The sequence below is a fragment of the Ctenopharyngodon idella genome, chromosome 15 (genome assembly GCF_019924925.1).
Source record: "Ctenopharyngodon idella isolate HZGC_01 chromosome 15, HZGC01, whole genome shotgun sequence".
Lineage (NCBI taxonomy): Eukaryota > Metazoa > Chordata > Actinopteri > Cypriniformes > Xenocyprididae > Ctenopharyngodon > Ctenopharyngodon idella.
The window spans coordinates 32,892,302-32,915,229 of record NC_067234.1 but is presented as its reverse complement, the minus strand read 5'-3'; the positions used below and the strand labels follow the sequence as shown (position 1 = coordinate 32,915,229).

General features: G+C 39.8%; 2 protein-coding genes and 1 long non-coding RNA gene across 3 annotated transcripts in view; 1 reads left to right on the top strand and 2 right to left on the bottom strand.

Annotated features, from left to right (window-relative positions):
- The window catches only part of LOC127495915 (uncharacterized), a 105,027-nt gene extending 86,211 nt beyond the window's left edge, over positions 1 to 18,816 (bottom strand). The window contains exon 1 of the mRNA XM_051863379.1: positions 17,752 to 18,816. The gene's annotated coding sequence lies outside the window, so the exon portion shown is untranslated. The remainder of the gene's footprint in view (positions 1 to 17,751) is intronic.
- LOC127495937 (uncharacterized) overlaps positions 1 to 22,928 on the bottom strand; it is a 236,098-nt gene that overhangs the window by 95,509 nt on the left and 117,661 nt on the right. The gene's annotated exons all lie outside the window — the stretch shown is intronic.
- Positions 1 to 22,928, top strand: part of LOC127495896 (protein NLRC5-like) — a 207,073-nt gene that overhangs the window by 72,905 nt on the left and 111,240 nt on the right. The window contains exons 13-16 of the mRNA XM_051863323.1: positions 1,482 to 1,652; positions 6,230 to 6,400; positions 18,811 to 18,981; positions 22,382 to 22,552. Of these exons, the coding sequence (XP_051719283.1) occupies positions 1,482 to 1,652; positions 6,230 to 6,400; positions 18,811 to 18,981; positions 22,382 to 22,552 (684 nt within the window). The remainder of the gene's footprint in view (positions 1 to 1,481; positions 1,653 to 6,229; positions 6,401 to 18,810; positions 18,982 to 22,381; positions 22,553 to 22,928) is intronic.

The window sequence follows — 22,928 nt, the reverse complement described above, 5'->3', positions numbered from 1 at the left end:
ATCTTTTTTTATAAAAGATGTAATACTACTGTATGCACAGGATATTTAAGGGTATTTGTAGGGTATTGGCTATGACTAACTTAGATGGCAAATGCTAGTCCCCTCCCTCTCTCGCCGCCGCCGGTCCGGTCTCAGGCCTCAAATGCATAAAATATGAGCCTTTATAGACATACTAGTGTTTCTTCCGTAAAGAGTTGTACTTATTCAAACAACAAGATATTTATTTACCGTTGCAAGACGTTCAGAACTTCAGTTTGCTGCACTGAGGGGGCGGAGTTAAGAGGTTTGACTGACAGTTTGAGCGGATCCAAAGCTCTTTTTAATACCTTTAATTGGCTAAATATATTTGTAAATCGACAGACAGACGTAAAGGGTGACCAATAGCATTGATTTATTGAAGAAAATAAATAAAATAAAACACCTCCAAAAAAAGGGCACTTCGGAGTCTAAGGACAAAAAGGGCATGTGCTCTGCACAGGTTGAGCCCTACCTGTGCACGTGCCTGACACTGAATAATGAATCTCTTACTTGCATCGTGTCTTTGTTAATGAGAGGATTCATGAGCGTGCAGAACTCAGCTCTGAACAAAAACTCCAGTGTTTTGAGCAGTGAGTGGATTCTGACTAAATGAAACACCTCTGATTGGCCATTGTGTTCAAGAGATCAACAAAGTATCTTTGATCAAACATTAATTGTCGGACCCCTGCAGTACCGCTGTGGACCCCCGTTTGAAGACTTGGTTTAAAGTTAATAAATACATAAATATTATTTTAATTTAATTTTAACCTTTTTGATTAGTGTGAATTTGACCATGAAACTTGGAAAAGAATTTGACACTGTTAAATTATATTGGAATTGAAAGTTACTTGCTTGCTTGATAAAGTTTAACTATTTATTATGCTGTTTGATTTTCATCTCTCTACAGGTTGAGAAATTGTGGACTCACAGATGAAGGTTGTGCTGCTCTGGCTTCAGCTCTGAGATCAAACCCCTCACACCTGAGAGAACTGAATCTGTCATGGAATAAAATAGGAAATTCAGTGAATCTGCTGTCTGATGTACTACAGGATCCTCACTGTAAACTGGAGAAACTGTGGTAAGATCATATTTGACTCTCACACATGAATCACAATGTAAAGTATATTTAAGGTGTAAAGAGAAATGAAGAACATGATGGATTCATTCTTTTTACTGTTCATCACGTTCATCTTTCTGCATTGACACTTTCTAAAGTATTGTTTTTCATTTTGTAAAAACACACACACACACACACACACACACACACACACACACTCACACACACACACACACACACACACACACACAAACACACGTTTTGTGCTCTGTGACATTTTATATCTCAATTATCTCACATATTTATTTGTGCTTTAAGTTTATATTTTCTCTTTAATAATGGATTCACTGCTAAACTGATCTGATCTGAACTGAGAGAGTGAAGAGTGTGTCATTGTTCTCTACAGGTTGAGAGATTGTGGAGTCACAGATGAAGGTTGTGCTGCTCTGACTTCAGCTCTGAGATCAAACCCCTCACACCTGAGACAACTGAGTCTGTCACTGAATAAAATAGGAAAATCAGTGAATCTGCTGTCTGATGTACTACAGGATCCTCACTGTAAACTGGAGATACTGTGGTAAGATCATATTCGACTCTCACATATGAATCACAATGTAAAGTATATTTGAAGTGTAAGAAAAATGAAGAACATGCTGGATTCATTCTCTCTGTTCATCATGTTCATATTTCTGCATTGACACTTTCTAAAGTATTGTTTTTCATTTTGTAAATACACACACACACACACAGGTTTGTTTTGCTATCAAAGTAAGGACATTCTATAGATGTAATGGTTTTTATACTGTACAAACTGTATATTCTGTCCCTCTGCACCCCTAAACCTACCCATCCAGGGGCGGATCTAGAAAATTATTTATAGGGTGGCAAAGGGGTGGCATGAGGTCTATGAGGGGTAGCAACACCAAAGCAAGCGCACATGCATAGTTTTTGGAGATTTATGGCCTGACATACACAATTGTGTTCACAAACATTGCATTTCCACAAAGTAATCATCTATACTGTTTAAAATTAAAAATAAATAACAAGATTTCAATATCCATCATGGCACCAAGTAAAGACACTATATGAAAAACATCAACAGATTCTAAATGAGTCTGAGCTTGTATCACTAAAGGAGATGAGCAGTTTTATGGTATAAATCACATGTTTTAGTGCAAGTTAAAGAGCAACAAAAACTTGTTTTTTGCAAACAATGTTTGAGTTTCTGTTATTAACAGAGGTGGGAATGTCTGTGTTCACCCAGGACACCAAATCAACCACATACTCTAGCAACACCCCAGCAACTGCACAGCAAGAGAACTACCTAGCAACACTTTAGCAATCACCCAGAACATCTATATTCTGGCCTAACTGACCAAACTATTTACGTTTTTTAAAGAAGACTTTAAGTTGGCTTTATGACTAGCCAGCATAAATTTGTCTTTCAAACTTTTCAGTCTAGTTATTGTTTTTCTTGATTGCTAACACACAATTCATGAAACAATTCAACATTTTCTCACAACTATAAACACAATCTCAAATACACCAACTTGTACAAACCTCAAACTTCCAGGTCAAAATAAAATGTTCTAGTCAAAAACTTATTCTTGTCTGACAAAATCAAGCTTTGGCCTCAGATGACACACAAAACTTAACAAATACACAGACTACTGCACTGCCCAGTGAACACTAGTGAGATCATATAACACTGTAACGAAAACCTCTTATTGGGATTCAGGAATTATTTTGCAGCTCAATGTCTACTACACTATACAAAAATTAATTTACAGATGCAGATACAGTAAAATACAGCAATGAAGTTTTGGAGGGATTTTTTTTTTCATTTTACTATTGTAAAGTGATCTTGCAGTAGATGAAAAGCATGAGAAAAATATGTATGAACTTAGTATGCACCGCAATACAGTATACTGTCAATTACAGTAAAAGTAAATTAAGCATTTTTCATTAGGCTACAGTATATACAGAACTATAGCAGTGTATTGATCTTCTGACACAAGACTCAAAAACAAGGATTTGATTGTGCTGTGTAACAACAACAATCACCAGGCTTTTGGCGCCCTCTGCAGGCATTTGTTATAATACATATTATGTACTTATAACATTTCAGGGGGAAAAAAACTCTTGGGCCCAGTTTCACAGACAGGGCTTAGCCTAAGCCAGGATTATGCCTTAGTTCAATTAGGATATTTAAGTAGCTTTTATAAACATACACTAGAAAAAAAAAATTACTGGTGCGCATCTTGAGACAAAACAATGGCTCTGACATATTTTAAGACATGTCAGTGCAAGTTACTTTCAGTTAAAACAGCTCAAACATGCATTTTAGTCTAGGACTAGATTAAGCCTTGTCTGTGAAACCGGGGGTCAATGTGTTTAAATATGCAGATTAGCTTGTTTTGGTTCATTTAGAAGAAATCTACAGATGCAAACAGACGGAGGGTAGTAGGCTTAAAACAAACACCATCTAAATGTGTATTTTGGAAGTTTTCTTTCCATTAGCGTAAAAGAAGACTTGGAAGCAAAAATAGACCAAAATCTTAAAATTGTCCACAACATGAAAGAAGTATTCCAATAACACCAAAAGAATTAAAACGATTTATTGATTTGTGCAAAATAAACAAATTATTTGTGAAACTATGTCCTTCTCCTTATGCAGTTATTATTCTAAATATATATAGCTACTTGAAAATAGTATTGTAGAAAACACACACTGTGGCATAGTTTCCTTTGCTGTTGCCTGCTCTTGTGATAAACCTAGTGAACACTAAAGAAGATCATGATCTCTGTGTGAACTGATTATTCTGTAGAAATCTGTGGAGTATGAAACAATTGCGTGAGTGTGAGGGAATTAAAATAAATTGGTAAGGGAGTCAGAGTTGTGTTAATATATTTAACGTTTTGTTTATTTATTTATTTTTTTAAATAAATAATTATGAGAAGTGCTCTTTTTTCCGCTTGAGCCCCTGCCCTCCAAAATGTCTGTGCACGTCCCTGCAGTTTACTGTACATAGAAGAGTGAAATTTCCCTCATCTAAAGTACTGGTACTGTGTGAGTTTAAAACCCCTGTAAATGATTCTTTCAGCTCTCTCTCAGATTTTGACTGGTGTGTCGTCAGTTTTGCTACCTAATGTTGTCATTGTTAAACGTTTTGAGAAGTGTGTCTTTGTTTTGAGAACTGAACGACTGATTTGGGAAACTGAGCCAACTGAATCACGTATAATGTGTTACCAATCGAGAAAAGCTAAAATACGTTTAGATTCTTACCTAACCCTGCTATTATTTTCTGTGATCGGGATCTTCTTATTGATTTCATGTTATTGTTTCGTCGGATGGCAAAAAGACCTTTATCCATGATGAAAGTGGAGCGGGCAGTCGGAGAATCAGCCAAACAATTACGAAAATTAATCTCAGACATATTCCGATGGGATTACATTTCTCACAGGACTTCTGAGTTAGTCAAGAAGCAGTAATTTTCCGATTCATGAACAAATGGAAAAACATTTCGTAAGTGAACTTGGCTGCGCTGTGTGTTTTTGACTCCCAAAGAACCGGTTCATAAGAGTCATTTGTTAATGAAGCTGACTACACTGGGCGCGCTGCGTGCAACCATCATGCTCAGTTTATTGAAAGACGTGTTTTCTTGCCATTATTTTGCGTTACGCTGTCTTTTTTAGGTCATCACATTGAAGCGCCGCTGCTGAAAAGCAGTACTTGAAACACTGCTTACATTTATATTTTATTCTGTGATAATTCTGGGGTGGCAAAGCTTTTTCTTAGGGTGGCAGCTGCCACCCCATGCCACCCCGGTAGATCTGCCCCTGTACCCCTTACAGAAAACTTTCTGCATTTTTACATTTTTAATAAAACATTGTTTAGTATGTTTTTAAGGTGCCCTAGAACACTATTTCACAAGATGTAATATAAGTCTCTGGTGTCCCCAGAATGTGTCTGTGAAGTTTCAGCTCAAAATACCCCACAGATCATTTATTATACCATCTTTTAACTGCCTATTTTGGGGTGGATGCTCTGATCTGGGGTGTGTACACCTTTAAATGCTTGTGCTCCCCACCCCCAAACTCGCGACTCCAATAAACATTGAATAAACAATACTGAAGTTCACAATATAACTCTCAAAATGGATCTTTACAAACTGTTGGTGATGCAGCATATCAGATCACGTAAGTATGGCATATTGTGGATGTTTACATTTGATTCTGAATGAGTTTGATAATGCTGCGTGGCTAAAGCTACACTGTTGGAGAGATTTATAAAGAATGAAGATGCGTTTATGAATTATACAGACTACAAGCGTTTTCGGGTTAAAAATGAAAATAACGACATGGCTCTGGTCTCTGTGAATACAGTAAGAAACAATGGTAACTTTAACCACATTTAACAGTACATTAGCAACATGCTAATGAAACATTTAGAAAGACAGTTTATAAATATCACTAAATATATCTTGATATCATGGATCATAAGCAGTTATTATCGATCCATCTGCCATTTTCGCTATTGTCATTGCTTGATGGCTTCACAAAACCTGCAGAACGTCTGATGATTCGGCTGTGCAGCTCCAGACGTTAATACTGGCTTGAACATGGGCTGGTATATGCAAATGTTGGGGGCGTACATATTAATGATCCCGACTGTTGCGTCACAGTCTGTGTTATGTTGAGATTCGCCTGTTTTTCAGTGGTGTTTTTCACGCACAAGATTTACATATGAAGGAGGAAACAATGGTGTTTGAGACTCACTGTATGTCATTTCCATGTACAGAACTCTTATTATTCAACTATGCCAAGGTAAATTCAATGTTCAATTCTAGGGCACCTTTAAAGATATTTTAAACATGAGGATCCATGAAATGTCTTCATATTGCATGTTTACATTGTAATACCAGTGTAATACCCATGTCATTATACAAATGTGTCCTCATAAATCATGAAAACGCTTGCACACACATGCACACACACACAATCATGTTTTGTGCTCTGTGACATTTTATATCTCAATTATCACACATATTGATTTGTGCTTTAAGTTTGTACTTTCTCTTTAATAATGGATTCACTGCTAAACTGATCTGATCTGAACTGAGAGAGTGAAGAGTGTGTCATTGTTCTCTACAGGTTGTGGGATTGTGGAGTCACAGATAAAGGTTGTGCTGCTCTGACTTCAGCTCTGAGATCAAACCCCTCACACCTGAGAGTACTGGATCTGTCTGAGAATAAAATAGGAGAATCAGTGAATCTGCTGTCTGATGTACTACAGGATCCTCACTGTAAACTGGAGAAACTGTGGTAAGATCATATTTGACTCTCACACATGAATCACAATGTAAAGTATATTTAAGGTGTAAGAGAAATGAAGAACATGATGGATTCATTCTTTCTGTTCATCACATTCATCTTTCTGCATTGACACTTTCTAAAGTATTTTTTCATTTTGTAAAATCACACACACACACACACACACACACAGGTTTGTTTTGCTATCAAAGTAAGGACATTCTATAGATGTAATGGTTTTTATACTGTACAAACTGTATATTCTGTCCCTCTGCACCCCTAAACCTACCCATCCAGGGGCGGATCTAGAAAATTATTTATAGGGTGGCAAAGGGGTGGCATGAGGTCTATGAGGGGTGGCAACACCAAAGCAAGCACACATGCATAGTTTTTGGAGATTTATGGCCTGACATACACAGTTGTTCACAAACATTGTATTTCCACAAAGTAATCATTTATACTGTTTAAAATTAAAAATAAATAACAAGATTTCAATATCCATCATGGCACCAAGTAAAGACACTATATCAAAAGCATCAACAGATTCTAAATGAGTCTGAGCTTGTATCACTAAAGGAGATGAGCAGTTTTATGGTATAAATCACATGTTTTAGTGCAAGTTAAAGAGCAACAAAAACTTGTTTTTTTGCAAACAATGTTTGAGTTTCTGTTATTAACAGAGGTGGGAATGTCTGTGTTCACCCAGAACACCCTATCAACCACATACTCTAGCAACACCCCAGCAACTGCACAGCAAGAGAACTACCTAGCAACACTTTAGCAATCACCCAGAGCATCTATATTCTGGCCTAACTGACCAAACTATTTACATTTTTTAAAGAAGATTTTAAGTTGGCTTTATGACTAGCCAGCATAAATTTGTCTTTCAAACTTTTCAGTCTAGTTATTGTTTTTCTTGATTGCTAACACACAATTCATGAAACAATTCAACATTTTCTCACAACTATAAACACAATCTCAAATACACCAACTTGTACAAACCTCAAACTTCCAGGTCAAAATAAAATGTTCTAGTCAAAAACTTATTCTTGTCTGACAAAATCAAGCTTTGGCCTCAGATGACACACAAAACTTAACAAATACACAGACTACTGCACTGCCCAGTGAACACTAGTGAGATCATATAACACTGTAACGAAAACCTCTTATTGGGATTCAGGAATTATTTTGCAGCTCAATGTCTACTACACTATACAAAAATTAATTTACAGATGCAGATACAGTAAAATACAGCAATGAAGTTTTGGAGGGATTTTTTTTTTTCATTTTACTATTGTAAAGTGATCTTGCAGTAGATGAAAAGCATGAGAAAAATATGTATGAACTTAGTATGCACCGCAATACAGTATACTGTCAATTACAGTAAAAGTAAATTCAGCATTTTTCATTAGGCTACAGTATTGTTGTGCTTTAGTCTTTCCTTTAACAGGTTCCGAGGAGGCGTGAAGAGAAGCACACAACAAAGCGAATCCGTTTCAGGAACTTTACTCATTAAACCACAGCTTTACAACAGCGGGGGTTTATGCTCTTGCCCAGCGCTGATGGGTTTATATACAACCATCTGCACCGAAGCCTGCGAGCATACTGACGCTAAACATAAACAAACAGTGAACTAAACCCCGCGTGATGACGTAGCCACATCTGATTGGCTAATACAGAACTTATTATGAATACATGAAATAACAGTAACACAAACAACTTATTTTAATTAACTAACACTATAACACCACCCCCCTTTTTTTTTTAGCTCTGCAGAGTCCCTTCTGCACCACTGAAGGTGAACAGTTAACTTTTCTTTTCCACTATTTTATTTTTTATTTATTTTTATTATATTTTTTTTTCAGTCCATATAACGACTTGGGGCTCGAACAAGTCGCCCTCTTTTTGTCTTCGTCCCCTCATTTCCACAGGGACTAGGATCAGAGTTAGAGTCCGTTACAAGAAGGGTCGGAGGTTCTTCCGACACAGTGTTGTCAGAGGATGTAGGGTTTGGCACTTCTGCTTCTATGGCTACAGGTACCTGAGCAGTTATTGGAACCCGGGAGACTTCCTCTGTGCAGGTGTATTTGCGTCGCAGACGCTGCATCCAGGCAGGTATGTGATCACTTAGATAGGGTTGCAAGCAATCATGATGCAGTACTTTTTCACTTCGTCTGTCCCTGACTCGGTAGAGCACTGGTCCGAGGCATGCTGTGACGACGAATGGCCCTTGCCATGGGGCTTGGAGTTTTGGACTGTAGCCCTTTTTCCTGCTACTGACTCTCATTAACACAAGATCACCTACTTGATAGGACTTCTCTCTGGCTCGTAAGTCATAGACCTTCTTCTGGCGCGTCTGAGCAGAGTGTAAGTTCTGGCGCGCCACTTGATGAGCCTGCTGCAAGTTAGCTTGCAGTTCCTGGACAAACTCAGATGTACCTTTAGCTCCCCTGGTAACCTCAGCCGTCCTTAACCAGATGTCATGTGGCTGGAAAACTTCTCGCCCCAACATCAGCTGATTTGGTGTGAAACCTGTTGCTGAATGCACAGTGCTCCTGTATGCTGCAGTGAGTAAGGGAAGATGTTCATCCCAATTACGCTGACTTTGGTCCACGTAGCACCGTATCATCTGCAAGAGCGTTCTATTGAATCTTTCCACTTGCCCGTTCGAAGCTGGATGATATGGTGTGGTCCGGGTCTTGGTTACTTGTATCAGGCGGCAAACCTCTGTGAACAGCGAACTCTCAAAGTTCCGTCCTTGGTCAGTGTGAATCTCAAGGGGAGCACCAAAGCGTGAGATGAAGTCAAACACCAACCTCTTTGCTGTTGTCTCAGCTCCTTGTTCAGGGACAGGGAACGCCTCTACCCAGCGTGTAAACTGGTCGATTATAACGAGGATGTACCTGTTGCCTGACTTGGATTCTGGGAATGGTCCTAGGACATCAAGGTGGAGTCGATCCATAGGCGCACCAGCCTGGTAGTTCTGGAGTTTGGCCCTTCCCATTGGACTGGTTGTCTTACAGGAACTACACTGTGGGCACTTCTTGACGAAAAGGCGTACATCGCTCCCCATATTGTACCAGTGGTAACGCCTGCGGAGGCGCATAAGCGTCTTTTCCTCCCCTACATGACCTGCTTGAGCTGGATTGTGACAGGCTTGGAGAACCTCATTCTTTAGGGAAACCGGAACAAGTAAGCGCAAAGATGACATACCTCCAGTGACATCATCCCAACGGTAATAGAGGACCCCATCTCGCATCTCCACCTGAGACCAACACAGCCAGTACTTGCGAACCGCTGGGCTCTGCATCATGACCTCTTCCTTAGCAGGCAAGGAACCATCAGACATCCATTTATGGAGAACAGAAAGGTCTGGGTCAGCTAATTGTTCTTCCCTGAGACTTTCGAGGCTCAACGGTTGCAGCCAGTTTGACGAAGGACCTGGGTTGTTATCACCTGCTTCATTAACAAGACTGGGAGTGTTAGTGCAACTAACCACATTCTGACAGTCAAGAGAGTGTGTGCGTCTTACTGCCAAGGGGATAACATCATCAACATCTTCCTCGAATCTGGCCCATTGATGGTGGAGCTTTCGACAAAAGGGACAGCCCTTGCATGGCAAGCTATCTAGCTCTCTTCCTGCTTGATAACAGTCACATGGTTCCTCATCCAGAGTCCTTCGGGACAGTGCGTCAGCGTTGGCATGGTGTGTCCCCGGCCTATGCTCGATGACAAAGTTGTACTGGCTGAGTTCTTCAAGCCACCTAGCAAGTTGGCCTACTGGACGCTTAAACCTGTATAGCCACGTTAGACTGCTGTGATCCGTCCTTAAAATGAAGTTAAACCCCAGCAAATAGTGGCGAAACTGTCTTGTGAATCTGACAACTGCTAGGAGTTCTTTACGTGTGACACAGTACCTCTGGTGTGCTGGTGTGAGGAGACAGCTGGCAAATGAGATAACTTTCTCTTCCCCCCACTGTAACTGTGAGAGTACTGCTCCAATACTCTGGTTGGACGCATCGGTGTCCAGGACAAACTGTCCTAATGTAACTGGGAACACCAAGATGGGTGCAGTTGTGAGGCTCCTTTTAAGATTTTCGAATGCCTTTTGCTGCTCCTCTTCCCAGAAGAAAGGAGTCCCTTTCTTGAGTAGCATTGTCAAGGGTGAAGTGATTTCAGCAAACTTGGCAACAAACCTCCTATAATAATTGCACAGCCCCAGGAAAGATTGGAGTTCCTGGACACTGGTTGGGGTCTTCCACTCCCTAACGTCATTAATGAGGGCTGGATTAGTCTTAATTCCTTCGCCGCTCACAACGTGACCAAGAAACAGGACTTCATCCCTTAGCAGCTGGCATTTCGAGGGCTTAAGCTTCAGTCCATATTCCTGCAACCTCTGAAAAACCTCTGCGAGCCGTTCTATACACTGTTCCACATCTTCACCAAAGATGATTATGTCATCCAGGTATATCAGCAAAGTGTCCCACTGCAACCCTCGTAGAACCAACTCCATGGCCCTCTGGAAGGTGCTGGGTGCGTTACACAGACCAAAAGGCATCCTGGTGTACTCATATAGTCCATACCTCGTCACAAAAGCAGTCTTGGATCTGTCTTTTTTATTCATTTCAATCTGCCAATATCCTGACTGAAGGTCGAGTGTCGAGAATGTCTTTGCACCACCCAGCACATCCAGGCATTCCTCTATTTTTGGTAGGGGATATGCGTCTTTAATGGTAAGATCATTAAGCTGGCGATAATCTACGCACCAGCGGACCCCCCCGTCCTTTTTCCTTACAAGGACAATAGGGGATGCCCATTCTGAACTTGAGGGGACAACAATACCTGAATCAAGCATTTTTTTGAGATGTGTTTCCTCCTCATTCCAGAACCCTAAAGGGGTACGTCGTACTGGCTGTCGAACAGGCTTACACAATCCAGTGTCTATGCTGTGCTGCAGAGCAGAGAACTTCCCAAGATCATCATCAGTTGCTGCAAAAACTGCTTGATGTTCACTTAGCAGAGCCACTAACATCTCTTGTTGCTGTTCAGTGAGTGTTTCGCTTGCAGAAGTGAACAATTGTCTAAGGTGCTCTGGAAGGTCAAGAGCATTTGGTGACGACACCCTTCTTATGTTGTGCTCATCTGGAGACTCACCTTCAGGGTCTTGTAGCACTGAGTCCCCACCTTTTTCATGTAACTGAGTGTCAACTGGAACTGAGTAGGCTCTCTTTCCCTCCTCTTGAGCATCAGGATATGCTTCGATGAGCACACCCAAACAGACTCCCCGTGATAAGGGTCTACTCAAAGCTGTAACATTGCATAGCCTGACAGGGATCCTCTGTTCCATGTTAATCATTATACTGCCTGAAGACACTCCATCAGCCAGGCTAACAGGCTCTAGAACAGCAGGGAGTTCTGGTTTCGGGTCATCTACCACACCCCAAACTAGACATTCACACTCTGGCGGCACAGTGACATCACTCTCTAACATCACTCTCGAAATGGCATAGTCTGGGCCCTTGCCTTCAGATATATAGGCTGGGATGAGTTCAGAGCCCATGAAAACTTTACCAGAAGCATGTATGGTGAAATCAGCAGCTTTTAGGAAATCTAAGCCCAGGAGCAGGGCATCCCGAATTGGTGCAATGCAAACTGTCCACTCCAACACTTTTGTGCCGATTCTGAATTCCACTTTCACTCCGCCTTTTGCTGACATCTCCCTTCCAGTTTCTGCATTTCGAAGACACACATTTTTCAGTCCTGAAGATGATTTAGTGGGTAATTTGCTGTACATCTCTTCAGACATAATTGTAGCTTCAGCACCCGTGTCAATAACTGCATTAACTGGTATGCCATCAACAGTCAGCAAGATCATTAAACTGGGCCCTCGACTCTCAGCTCTGCTCACATGTACAATAGATGGACTCTGCTCTGGATGTTCGGAGTTATTTTGACTTGGGGGCTCCATTTTGGTCACAGTATTTGCAGGGGGACTTGTAGATGGACTGGGGGACCGTGAGCAGTTTCGTTTGTAATGTCCCTCCTCCCCACACTGGAAACATGGCCCGCTAGAAGCTCTGGTGGGGCTGGTATTTGGCTGTCTGTATCTGTTTGGCTTGAAAGAGGTCTGAGCTGCACGTCCCCTTTCTGACTGGACTGCCATACTGGAATTTATTTGTTGGGTGGGTCTTACAGTAGAAAGATGAGCAACAGAAGAGGGAGGAGGCAGACGGTCTATGGCTAGTTGGAGCTTATCAACTTTATCAATGAGTGTTTGCAACTGGTGCTGTGTAACATAGCCCTGTGACTGCACTCTGCGTGATTGCAATGCCTGTGGCTCCTCATCAGAGTCCATGTTTTGATCAGCCCAGGATACTCGACGTGTCCTCCCCCTCTGATCGAAGTCTCATCCAAGTGTAGCTTTAAAGTTGTGTTCATAAGATGATACTAGCCGTTGTGCTTCATCCAGTGATACAGGGTCACGGTTCATAACCTCGTACGCCACTTTTTGGTTGCGCAGCCCTTTGAGAAAAGCATCAGCAGCGATTTGCTCCCTGAGCTCAGTGTCAACCCCAGGATAAGCCAAAATGATCAGCTTGTGAACCTCCTCAGCGAACTCTGAAACAGTTTCTTTAGACTGGCGCAGTTCTCCAAGTCTCCTCCGTGCTGTGGTGGGAGGCTCTTTTTGGCCAAATCGGAAAGCCAGCTGTTCTTTCAGCAGAAAATAATCTTCACGTATGTGTTCGGGTAATGAGCACAGATATCTGATAGCAGCTCCCCGTAGACATTCATGGAGTTTATCCACTCTTTCTGCTGTACTCCATCTGTAAATGACAGCTCTGCGCTCAAAAGGAATGATGAAAGAGTCCCAGTCATCTTTACCATCATATGTGTCAAGTTTAGCTTTAGGTCCATCTGGAGCTCTACCACGAGGGGTTGTGAGGTGATGGGTGGGCACTGAAGCAGTTAAAGGTGTGTACATGTTTGGGCCCAAGTTGAAAGAGCCATTATAATGGCTGGGTCCCTGTGCACGGCTCCTGGGTCTTACATCAGTGCCAGGTGTAGAGGAAGTTGGACTAGTTGGGCTTCGTGCATGTCTATCAATGACTGCAAGCTCAGCAGCAAAAAGCCGTTCAGCATTTGAGGGCCCTGTAGCATCTCTGTCTGTCACAAGGATTTTATCAGGTGCAGCTGCAAGTGTGGTAGTGTCTTCATGTGGGTGTGGACCACGGGTTACTTTGCTGGCATCAGGCTGCTGCATGAGAGCAAACAAACTGGCCTCTGTCGATTCCAGTCTTTGGAGCAGAGGTGCAATGGCATGTTGGAGTTGCTTATTTTGTTGTGACAGCACAGCCTGTAGCCAATGTGGGGGGTCTGGAGCAGCTGATGCACCAAGTTGGACTTCTGGCTCACTCAGATCCATTTGTATTACAATTTAACTTGAAAACTTCTTACACTTATTCTCTTTTTTTTTTTTTTTTTTTTTTTTTTAAATATATATATATATATATTATTTCTTTTTTTTTTTTTTTTTAGTTTTTTTTTTTTTTTTTTTCCTTGTTTTCTTTCTTTTTTTTTTTTTTTTTTTACTTATTAATACTGAAATATATTCTGTGGCTTGTGAGTTTCAACGTAGATTTGCAGGGCTGTTTGGTATAGCGTCCGTGAAACTTGCAGCCAACAGCAGCACTGGATTTGGCAGACTGCCAGCGCCACGCCTCTCCGCTGGGGGAAGGGAAAGTCCGTGCTGCTCGTATCTCCGTGAATTCACGGTTAATGCAACGACTAACGTGGTCAATCAGTCTTTAATACTTATTCACAACGACGTTTTGCAGTGATTACAATGTCCATCGACTCAAAAAGGATGTCCCAGCAGTCCACCACACTCACAATTCGCTGATGACTGTCAATCGCGCTCCGCTTCTGACACCACTTGTTGTGCTTTAGTCTTTCCTTTAACAGGTTCCGGGGAGGCGTGAAGAGAAGCACACAACAAAGCGAATCCGTTTCAGGAACTTTACTCATTAAACCACAGCTTTACAACAGCGGGGGTTTATGCTCTTGCCCAGCGCTGATGGGTTTATATACAACCATCTGCACCGAAGCCTGCGAGCATACTGACGCTAAACATAAACAAACAGTGAACTAAACCCCGCGTGATGACGTAGCCACATCTGATTGGCTAATACAGAACTTATTATGAATACATGAAATAACAGTAACACAAACAACTTATTTTAATTAACTAACACTATAACAGTATATACAGAACTATAGCAGTGTATTGGTCTTCTGACACAAGACTATAACCCCAGGCAGTCATTTCTCAGTTCTGCAAAAATACAGTAACACATGGCTACAGAGAAAGCTGACAATCACAAATTTGAGGGTGTACAACGTGCTACAGTTTACCAGGCACGTGCACACATAGACATAAAAGGGGGCTTGAGCACCTGCCCTTTTTCTTCCTTGAGAGAAAGTGCCCTTTTTTTCTAGCGTGCTTTTTTTTTTTTTTTAAATAAATGAATGTATATTCCTGTTTGCGCACAGATTCCCTGTCAAACAAATATATTTACTGAATAAAAAAATTCTATATATCAGTTCGAGTTCAGATGCCCTCCCTCCGCGACACCTCATTCATTCCCGCATGCACGCGCGCCCCGCCCCACCTCGTGTTTGCTGCTGGCTGATAATAACTTGTGACAACTATGATCGGGAAAAGACAACAGCTGTCTGGCGATGAGAAGCGAAAAAGAAAAAAGCCCTAGAATCCCATGCATCTCTTTCAGGTAGCCTATGTATGTTCACAAACATGTGAAAGTTTTGGCTATTTAAGGGTGAGATTATTTATACGTTTAACGCCGCGTTAATAATTTGACCACCAGCAACGCATCTGCCCGATTTGATACTAATGCAGTTTGTCATATTATAATTTCAATTATTTTAATGTGCTATGCATTGTGTTTTGAACCATGGTAAAGATATCTGTAGGGCTGTCAATACCGGAAGAGGATCATTCCATGGACGCGAATGCATGAACTGCATTATTAGACAGTTTTCTAAGCATGCACGATTTATTAACACCATTTAAAAATCATAATCCAACATTGCATAATGCTATCATTCCTAAATCTACGCTTAGTTACACAGGAATACGTTACATCAATAAAAGTTTAAACCCTCGCTCTGAGTGTGCGTGTTTGATGTCCACATATTCTTGTTGAAGAAATTACAGTGGCTGTAGCATTTCTATAATAAAGTGGCCGAATATTATTATTATTTAACTAATGTTATATTTTTAATTATGCTGGTTGGCCAAAAACAAGGATTTCGTTGTGCTGTGTAACAACAACAATCACCAGGCTTTTGGCGCCCTCTGCAGGCATTTGTTATAATACATATTATGTACTTACAACATTTCAGGGGAAATAAAACTCTTGGGCCCAGTTTCACAGACAGGGCTTAGCCTAAGCCAGGATTAGGCCTTAGTTCAATTAGGATATTTAAGTAGCTTTTATAAACATACACTAGAAAAAAAACATTACTGGTGCGCATCTTGAGACAAAACAATGGCTCTGACATTTTAAGATCTGTCAGTGCAAGTTACTTTCAGTTAAAACAGCTCAAACATGCATTTTAGTCTAGGACTAGCTTAAGCCTTGTCTGTGAAACCGGGGGTCAATGTGTTTAAATATGCAGATTAGCTTGTTTTGGTTAATTTAGAAGAAATCTGCAGATGCAAACAGACGGAGGGTAGTAGGCTTAAAACAAACACCATCTAAATGTGTATTTTGGAAGTTTTCTTTCCATTAGAGTAAAAGAAGACTTGGAAGCAAAAATAGACCAAAATCTTAAAATTGTCCACAAAATAAAAGAAGTATTCCAATAACACCATAAGAATTAAAATGATTTATTGATTTGTGCAAAACAAATTATTAGTGAAACTATGTCCTTCTCCTTATGCCGTTATTATTGTAAATATATATAGCTACTTGAGAATAGTATTGTAGAAAACACACTGTGGCATAGTTTCCTTTGCTGTTGCCTGCTCTTGTGATAAACCTAGTGAACACTAAAGAAGATCATGATCTCTGTGTGAACTGATTATTCTGTAGAAATCTGTGGAGTATGAAACAATTGCGTGAGTGTGAGGGAATTAAAATAAATTGGTAAGGGAGTCAGAGTTGTGTTAATATATTTAAAGTTTTGTTTATTTATTATTTTTTTTAAATAAATAATTATGAGAAGTGCCCTTTTTTCCACTTGAGCCCCTGCCCTCCAAAATGTCTGTGCACGTCCCTGCAGTTTACTGTACATAGAAGAGTGAAATTTCCCTCATCTAAAGTACTGGTACTGTGTGAGTTTAAAACCCCTGTAAATGATGCTTTCAGCTCTCTCTCAGATTTTGACTGGTGTGTCGTCAGTTTTGCTACCTAATGTTGTCATTGTTAAACGTTTTGAGAAGTGTGTCTTTGTTTTGAGAACTGAACGACTGATTTGGGAAACTGGGCCAACTGAATCACGTATAATGTGTTAGCAATCGAGAAAAGCTAAAATACGTTTAGATTCTTACCTAACCCTGCTATTATTTTCTGTGATCGGGATCTTCTTATTGATTTCATGTTATTGTTTCATCGGATGGCAAAAAGACCTTTATCCATGATGAAAGTGGAGCGGGCAGTCGGAGAATCAGCCAAACAATTACGAAAATTAATCTCAGACATATTCCGATGGGATTACATTTCTCACAGGACTTCTGAGTCAGTCAAGAAGCAGTAATTTTCCGATTCACGAACAAATGGAAAAACATTTCGTAAGTGAACTTGGCTGCGCTGTGTGTTTTTGACTCCCAAAGAACCGGTTCATAAGAGTCATTTGTTAATGAAGCTGACTACACTGGGCGCGCTGCGTGCAACCATCATGCTCAGTTTATTGAAAGACGTGTTTTCTTGCCATTATTTTGCGTTACGCTGTCTTTTTTAGGTCATCACATTGAAGCGCCGCTGCTGAAAAGCAGTACTTGAAACACTGCTTACATTTATATTTTATTCTGTGATAATTCTGGGGTGGCAAAGCTTTTTCTTAGGGTGGCAGCTGCCACCCCATGCCACCCCGGTAGATCTGCCCCTGTACCCATCACAGAAAACTTTCTGCATTTTTACATTTTTAATAAAACATTGTTTAGTATGTTTTTAAGGTACCCTAGAACACTATTTCACAAGATGTAATATAAGTCTCTGGTGTCCCCAGAATGTGTCTGTGAAGTTTCAGCTCAAAATACCCCACAGATCATTTATTATACCATGTTTTAACTGCCTATTTTGGGGTGGAATTAAAAATGCTCTGATCTGGGGTGTGTACACCTTTAAATGCTTGTGCTCCCCGCCCCCAAACTCGCGACTCCAATAAACATTGCATAAACAATACTGAAGTTCACAATATAACTCTCAAAATGGATCTTTACAAACTGTTGGTGATGCAGCATAGCAGATCACGTAAGTATGGCATATTGTGGATGTTTACATTTGATTCTGAATGAGTTTGATAATGCTGCGTGGCTAAAGCTACACTGTTGGAGAGATTTATAAAGAATGAAGATGCGTTTATGAATTATACAGACTACAAGCATTTTCGGGTTAAAAATTAAAATAACGACATGGCTCTGGTCTCTGTGAATACAGTAAGAAACAATGGTAACTTTAACCACATTTAACAGTACATTAGCAACATGCTAATGAAACATTTAGAAAGACAGTTTACAAATATCACTAAATATATCATGGATCATAAGCAGTTATTATCGATCCATCTGCCATTTTCGCTATTGTCATTGCTTGATGGCTTCACAAAACCTGCAGAACGTCTGATGATTCGGCTGTGCAGCTCCAGACGTTAATACTGGCTTGAACATGGGCTGGTATATGCAAATGTTGGGGGCGTACATATTAATGATCCCGACTGTTGCGTCACAGTCGGTGTTATGCTGAGATTCGCCTGTTTTTCCGTGGTGTTTTTCACGCACAAGGTTTACATATGAAGGAGGAAACAATGGTGTTTGAGACTCACTGTATGTCATTTCCATGTACAGAACTCTTATTATTCAACTATGCCAAGGTAAATTCAATTTTCAATTCTAGGGCACCTTTAAAGCTTTTTTAAACATGAGGACTCATGAAATGTCTTCATATTGCATGTTTACATTGTAATACCAGTGTAATACCCATGTCATTATACAAATATGTGTCCTCATAAATCACACATACACACATATCATGTTTTGTGCTCTGTGACATTTTATATCTCAATTATCACACATATTGATTTGTGCTTTAAGTTTGTACTTTCTCTTTATTAATAGATTCACTGCTAAACTGATCTGATCTGAACTGAGAGAGTGAAGAGTGTGTCATTGTTCTCTACAGGTTGAGATATTGTGGAGTCACAGATGAAGGTTGTGCTGCTCTGACTTCAGCTCTGAGATCAAACCCCTCACACCTGAGAGATCTGGATCTGTCGGGGAATGAAATAGGAAATTCAGTGAATCTGCTGTCTGATGTACTACAGGATCCTCACTGTAAACTGGAGATACTGTGGTAAGATCATATTTGAATCTCACACATGAATCACAATGTAAAGTATATTTAAGGTGTAAAGAGAAATGAAGAACATGCTGGATTAATTCTCTCTGTTCATCACATTCATCTTTCTGCATTGACACTTTCTAAAGTATTGTTTTTAATTTTGTAAAATCACACACACACACACACACACACACACACAGGTTTCTTTTGCTATCAAAGTGAGGATATTCCATAGGCATAATGGTTTTCATACTGTACAAACTGTATATTCTGTCCCCCTGCACCCCTAAACCTACCCATGCTTGGTTGGCCAAAAACAAGGATTTGATTGTGCTGTGTAACAACAACAATCACCAGGCTTTTGGCGCCCTCTGCAGGCATTTGTTATAATACATATTATGTACTTAAAACATTTCAGGGGGAAAAAAACTCTTGGGCCCAGTTTCACAGACAGGGCTTAGCCTAAACCAGGATTAGGCCTTAGTTCAATTAGGATATTTAAGTAGCTTTTATAAACATACACTAGAAAAAAAACATTACTGGTGCGCATCTTGAGACAAAACAATGGCTCTGACATTTTAAGATCTGTCAGTGCAAGTTACTTTCAGTTACAACAGCTCAAACATGCATTTTAGTCTAGGACTAGCTTAAGCTTTGTCTGTGAAACCGGGGGTCAATGTGTTTAAATATGCAGATTAGCTTGTTTTGGTTCATTTAGAAGAAATCTGCAGATGCAAACAGACGGAGGGTAGTAGGCTTAAAACAAACACCATCTAAATGTGTATTTTGGAAGTTTTCTTTCCATTAGAGTAAAAGAAAACTTGGAAGCAAAAATAGACCAAAATCTTAAAATTGTCCACAACATGAAAGAAGTATTCCAATAACACCAAAAGAATTAAAACGATATATTGATTTGTGCAAAATAAACAAATTATTTGTGAAACTATGTCCTTCTCCTTCTGCAGTTATTATTCTAAATATATATAGCTACTTGAGAATAGTATTGTAGAAAACACACACTGTGGCATAGTTTCCTTTGCTGTTGCCTGCTCTTGTGATAAACCTAGTGAACACTAAAGAAGATCATGATCTCTGTGTGAACTGATTATTTTGTAGAAATCTGTGGAGTATGAAACAATTGCGTGAGTGTGAGGGAATTAAAATAAATTGGTAAGGAAGTCAGAGTTGTGTTAATATATTTAACGTTTTGTTTATTTATTATTTTTTTTAAATAAATAATTATGAGAAGTGCTCTTTTTTCCACTTGAGCTCCTGCCCTCCAAAATGTCTGTGCACGTCCCTGCAGTTTACTGTACATAGAAGAGTGAAATTTCCCTCATCTAAAGTACTGGTACTGTGTGAGTTTAAAACCCCTGTAAATGATTCTTTCAGCTCTCTCTCAGATTTTGACTGGTGTGTCATCAGTTTTGCTACCTAATGTTGTCATTGTTAAACATTTTGAGAAGTGTGTCTTTGTTTTGAGAACTGAACGACTGATTTGGTTAACTGGGCCAACTGAATCACGAATAATGTGTTAGCAAACGAGAAAAGCTAAAATACGTTTAGATTCTTACCTAACCCTGCTATTATTTTCTGTGATCGGGATCTTCTTCTTGATTTCATGTTATTGTTTTGTTGGATGGCAAAAAGACCTTTATCCATGATGAAAGTGGAGCGGGCAGTCGGAGAATCAGCCAAACAATTACGAAAATTAATCTCAGACATATTCCGATGGGATTACATTTCTCACAGGACTTCTGAGTTAGTCAAGAAGCAGTAATTTTCCGATTCACGAACAAATGGAAAAACATTTCGTAAGTGAACTTGGCTGCGCTGTGTGTTTTTGACTCCCAAAGAACCGGTTCATAAGAGTCATTTGTTAATGAAGCTGACTACACTGGGCGCGCTGCGTGCAACCATCATGCACAGTTTATTGAAAGACGTGTTTTCTTGCCATTATTTTGCGTTACGCTGTCTTTTTTAGGTCATCACATTGAAGCGCTGCTGCTGAAAAGCAGTACTTGAAACACTGCTTACATTTATATTTTATTCTGTGATAATTCTGGGGTGGCAAAGCTTTTTCTTAGGGTGGCAGCTGCCACCCCATGCCACCCCGGTAGATCTGCCCCTGTACCCCTCACAGAAAACTTTCTGCATTTTTACATTTTTAATAAAACATTGTTTAGTATGTTTTTAAGGTGCCCTAGAACACTATTTCACAAGATGTAATATAAGTCTCTGGTGTCCCCAGAATGTGTCTGTGAAGTTTCAGCTCAAAATACCCCACAGATCATTTATTATACCATGTTTTAACTGCCTATTTTGGGGTGGAATTAAAAATGCTCTGATTTGGGGTGTGTACAACTTTAAATGCTCGTGCTCTCCGCCCCCAAACTCGCGACTCCAATAAACATTGAATAAACAATACTGAAGTTCACAATATAACTCTCAAAATGGATCTTTACAAACTGCTGGTGATGCAGCATAGCAGATCACGTAAGTATGGCATATTGTGGATGTTTACATTTGATTCTGAATGAGTTTGATAATGCTGCGTGGCTAAAGCTACACTGTTGGAGAGATTTATAAAGAATGAAGATGCGTTTATGAATTATACAGACTACATGCGTTTTCGGGTTAAAAATGAAAATAACGACATGGCTCTGGTAACTTTAACCACATTTAACACTACATTAGCAACATGCTAATGAAACATTTAGAAAGACAGTTTACAAATATCACTAAATATATCATGATATCATGGATCATAAGCAGTTATTATCGATCCATCTGCCATTTTCGCTATTGTCATTGCTTGATGGCTTCACAAAACCTGCAGAACGTCTGATGATTCGGCTGTGCAGCTCCAGACGTTAATACTGGCTTGAACATGGGCTGGTATATGCAAATGTTGGGGGCGTACATATTAATGATCCCGACTGTTGCGTCACAGTCGGTGTTATGTTGAGATTCGCCTGTTTTTCCGTGGTGTTTTTCACGCACAAGATTTACATATGAAGGAGGAAACAATGGTGTTTGAGACTCACTGTATGTCATTTCCATGTACAGAACTCTTATTATTCAACTATGCCAAGGTAAATTCAATTTTCAATTCTAGGGCACCTTTAAAGATATTTTAAACATGAGGACTCATGAAATGTCTTCATATTGCATGTTTACATTGTAATACCAGTGTAATACCCATGTCATTATACAAATGTGTCCTCATAAATCATGAAAACGCTCGCACACACACACAATCATGTTTTGTGCTCTGTGACATTTTATATCTCAATTATCACACATATTGATTTGTGCTTTAAGTTTGTATTCTCTCTTTAATAATGGATTCACTGCTAAACTGATCTGATCTGAACTGAGAGAGTGAAGAGTGTGTCATTGTTCTCTACAGGTTGAGATATTGTGGAGTCACAGATAAAGGTTGTGCTGCTCTGACTTCAGCTCTGAGATCAAACCCCTCACACCTGAGAGAACTGAATCTGACTGGGAATGAAATAGGAAAATCAGTGAATCTGCTGTCTGATGTACTACAGGATCCTCACTGTAAACTGGAGATACTGTGGTAAGATCATATTTGACTCTCACACATGAATCACAATGTAAAGTATATTTAAGGTGTAAAGAGAAATGAAGAACATGATGGATTCATTCTTACTGTTCATCACGTTCATCTTTCTGCATTGACACTTTCTAAAGTATTGTTTTTTATTTTGTAAAATCTCACACACACACACACACACACACACACACACACACACACACACACACACACACAGGTTTGTTTTGCTATCAAAGTGAGGACATTCCATAGGCGTAATGTTTTTCATACTGTACAAACTGTATATTCTGTCCCTCTGCACCCCTAAACCTACCCATCACAGGAAACATTCTGCATTTTTACATTTTTAATAAAACATTGTTTAGTATGCTTTTAAAGC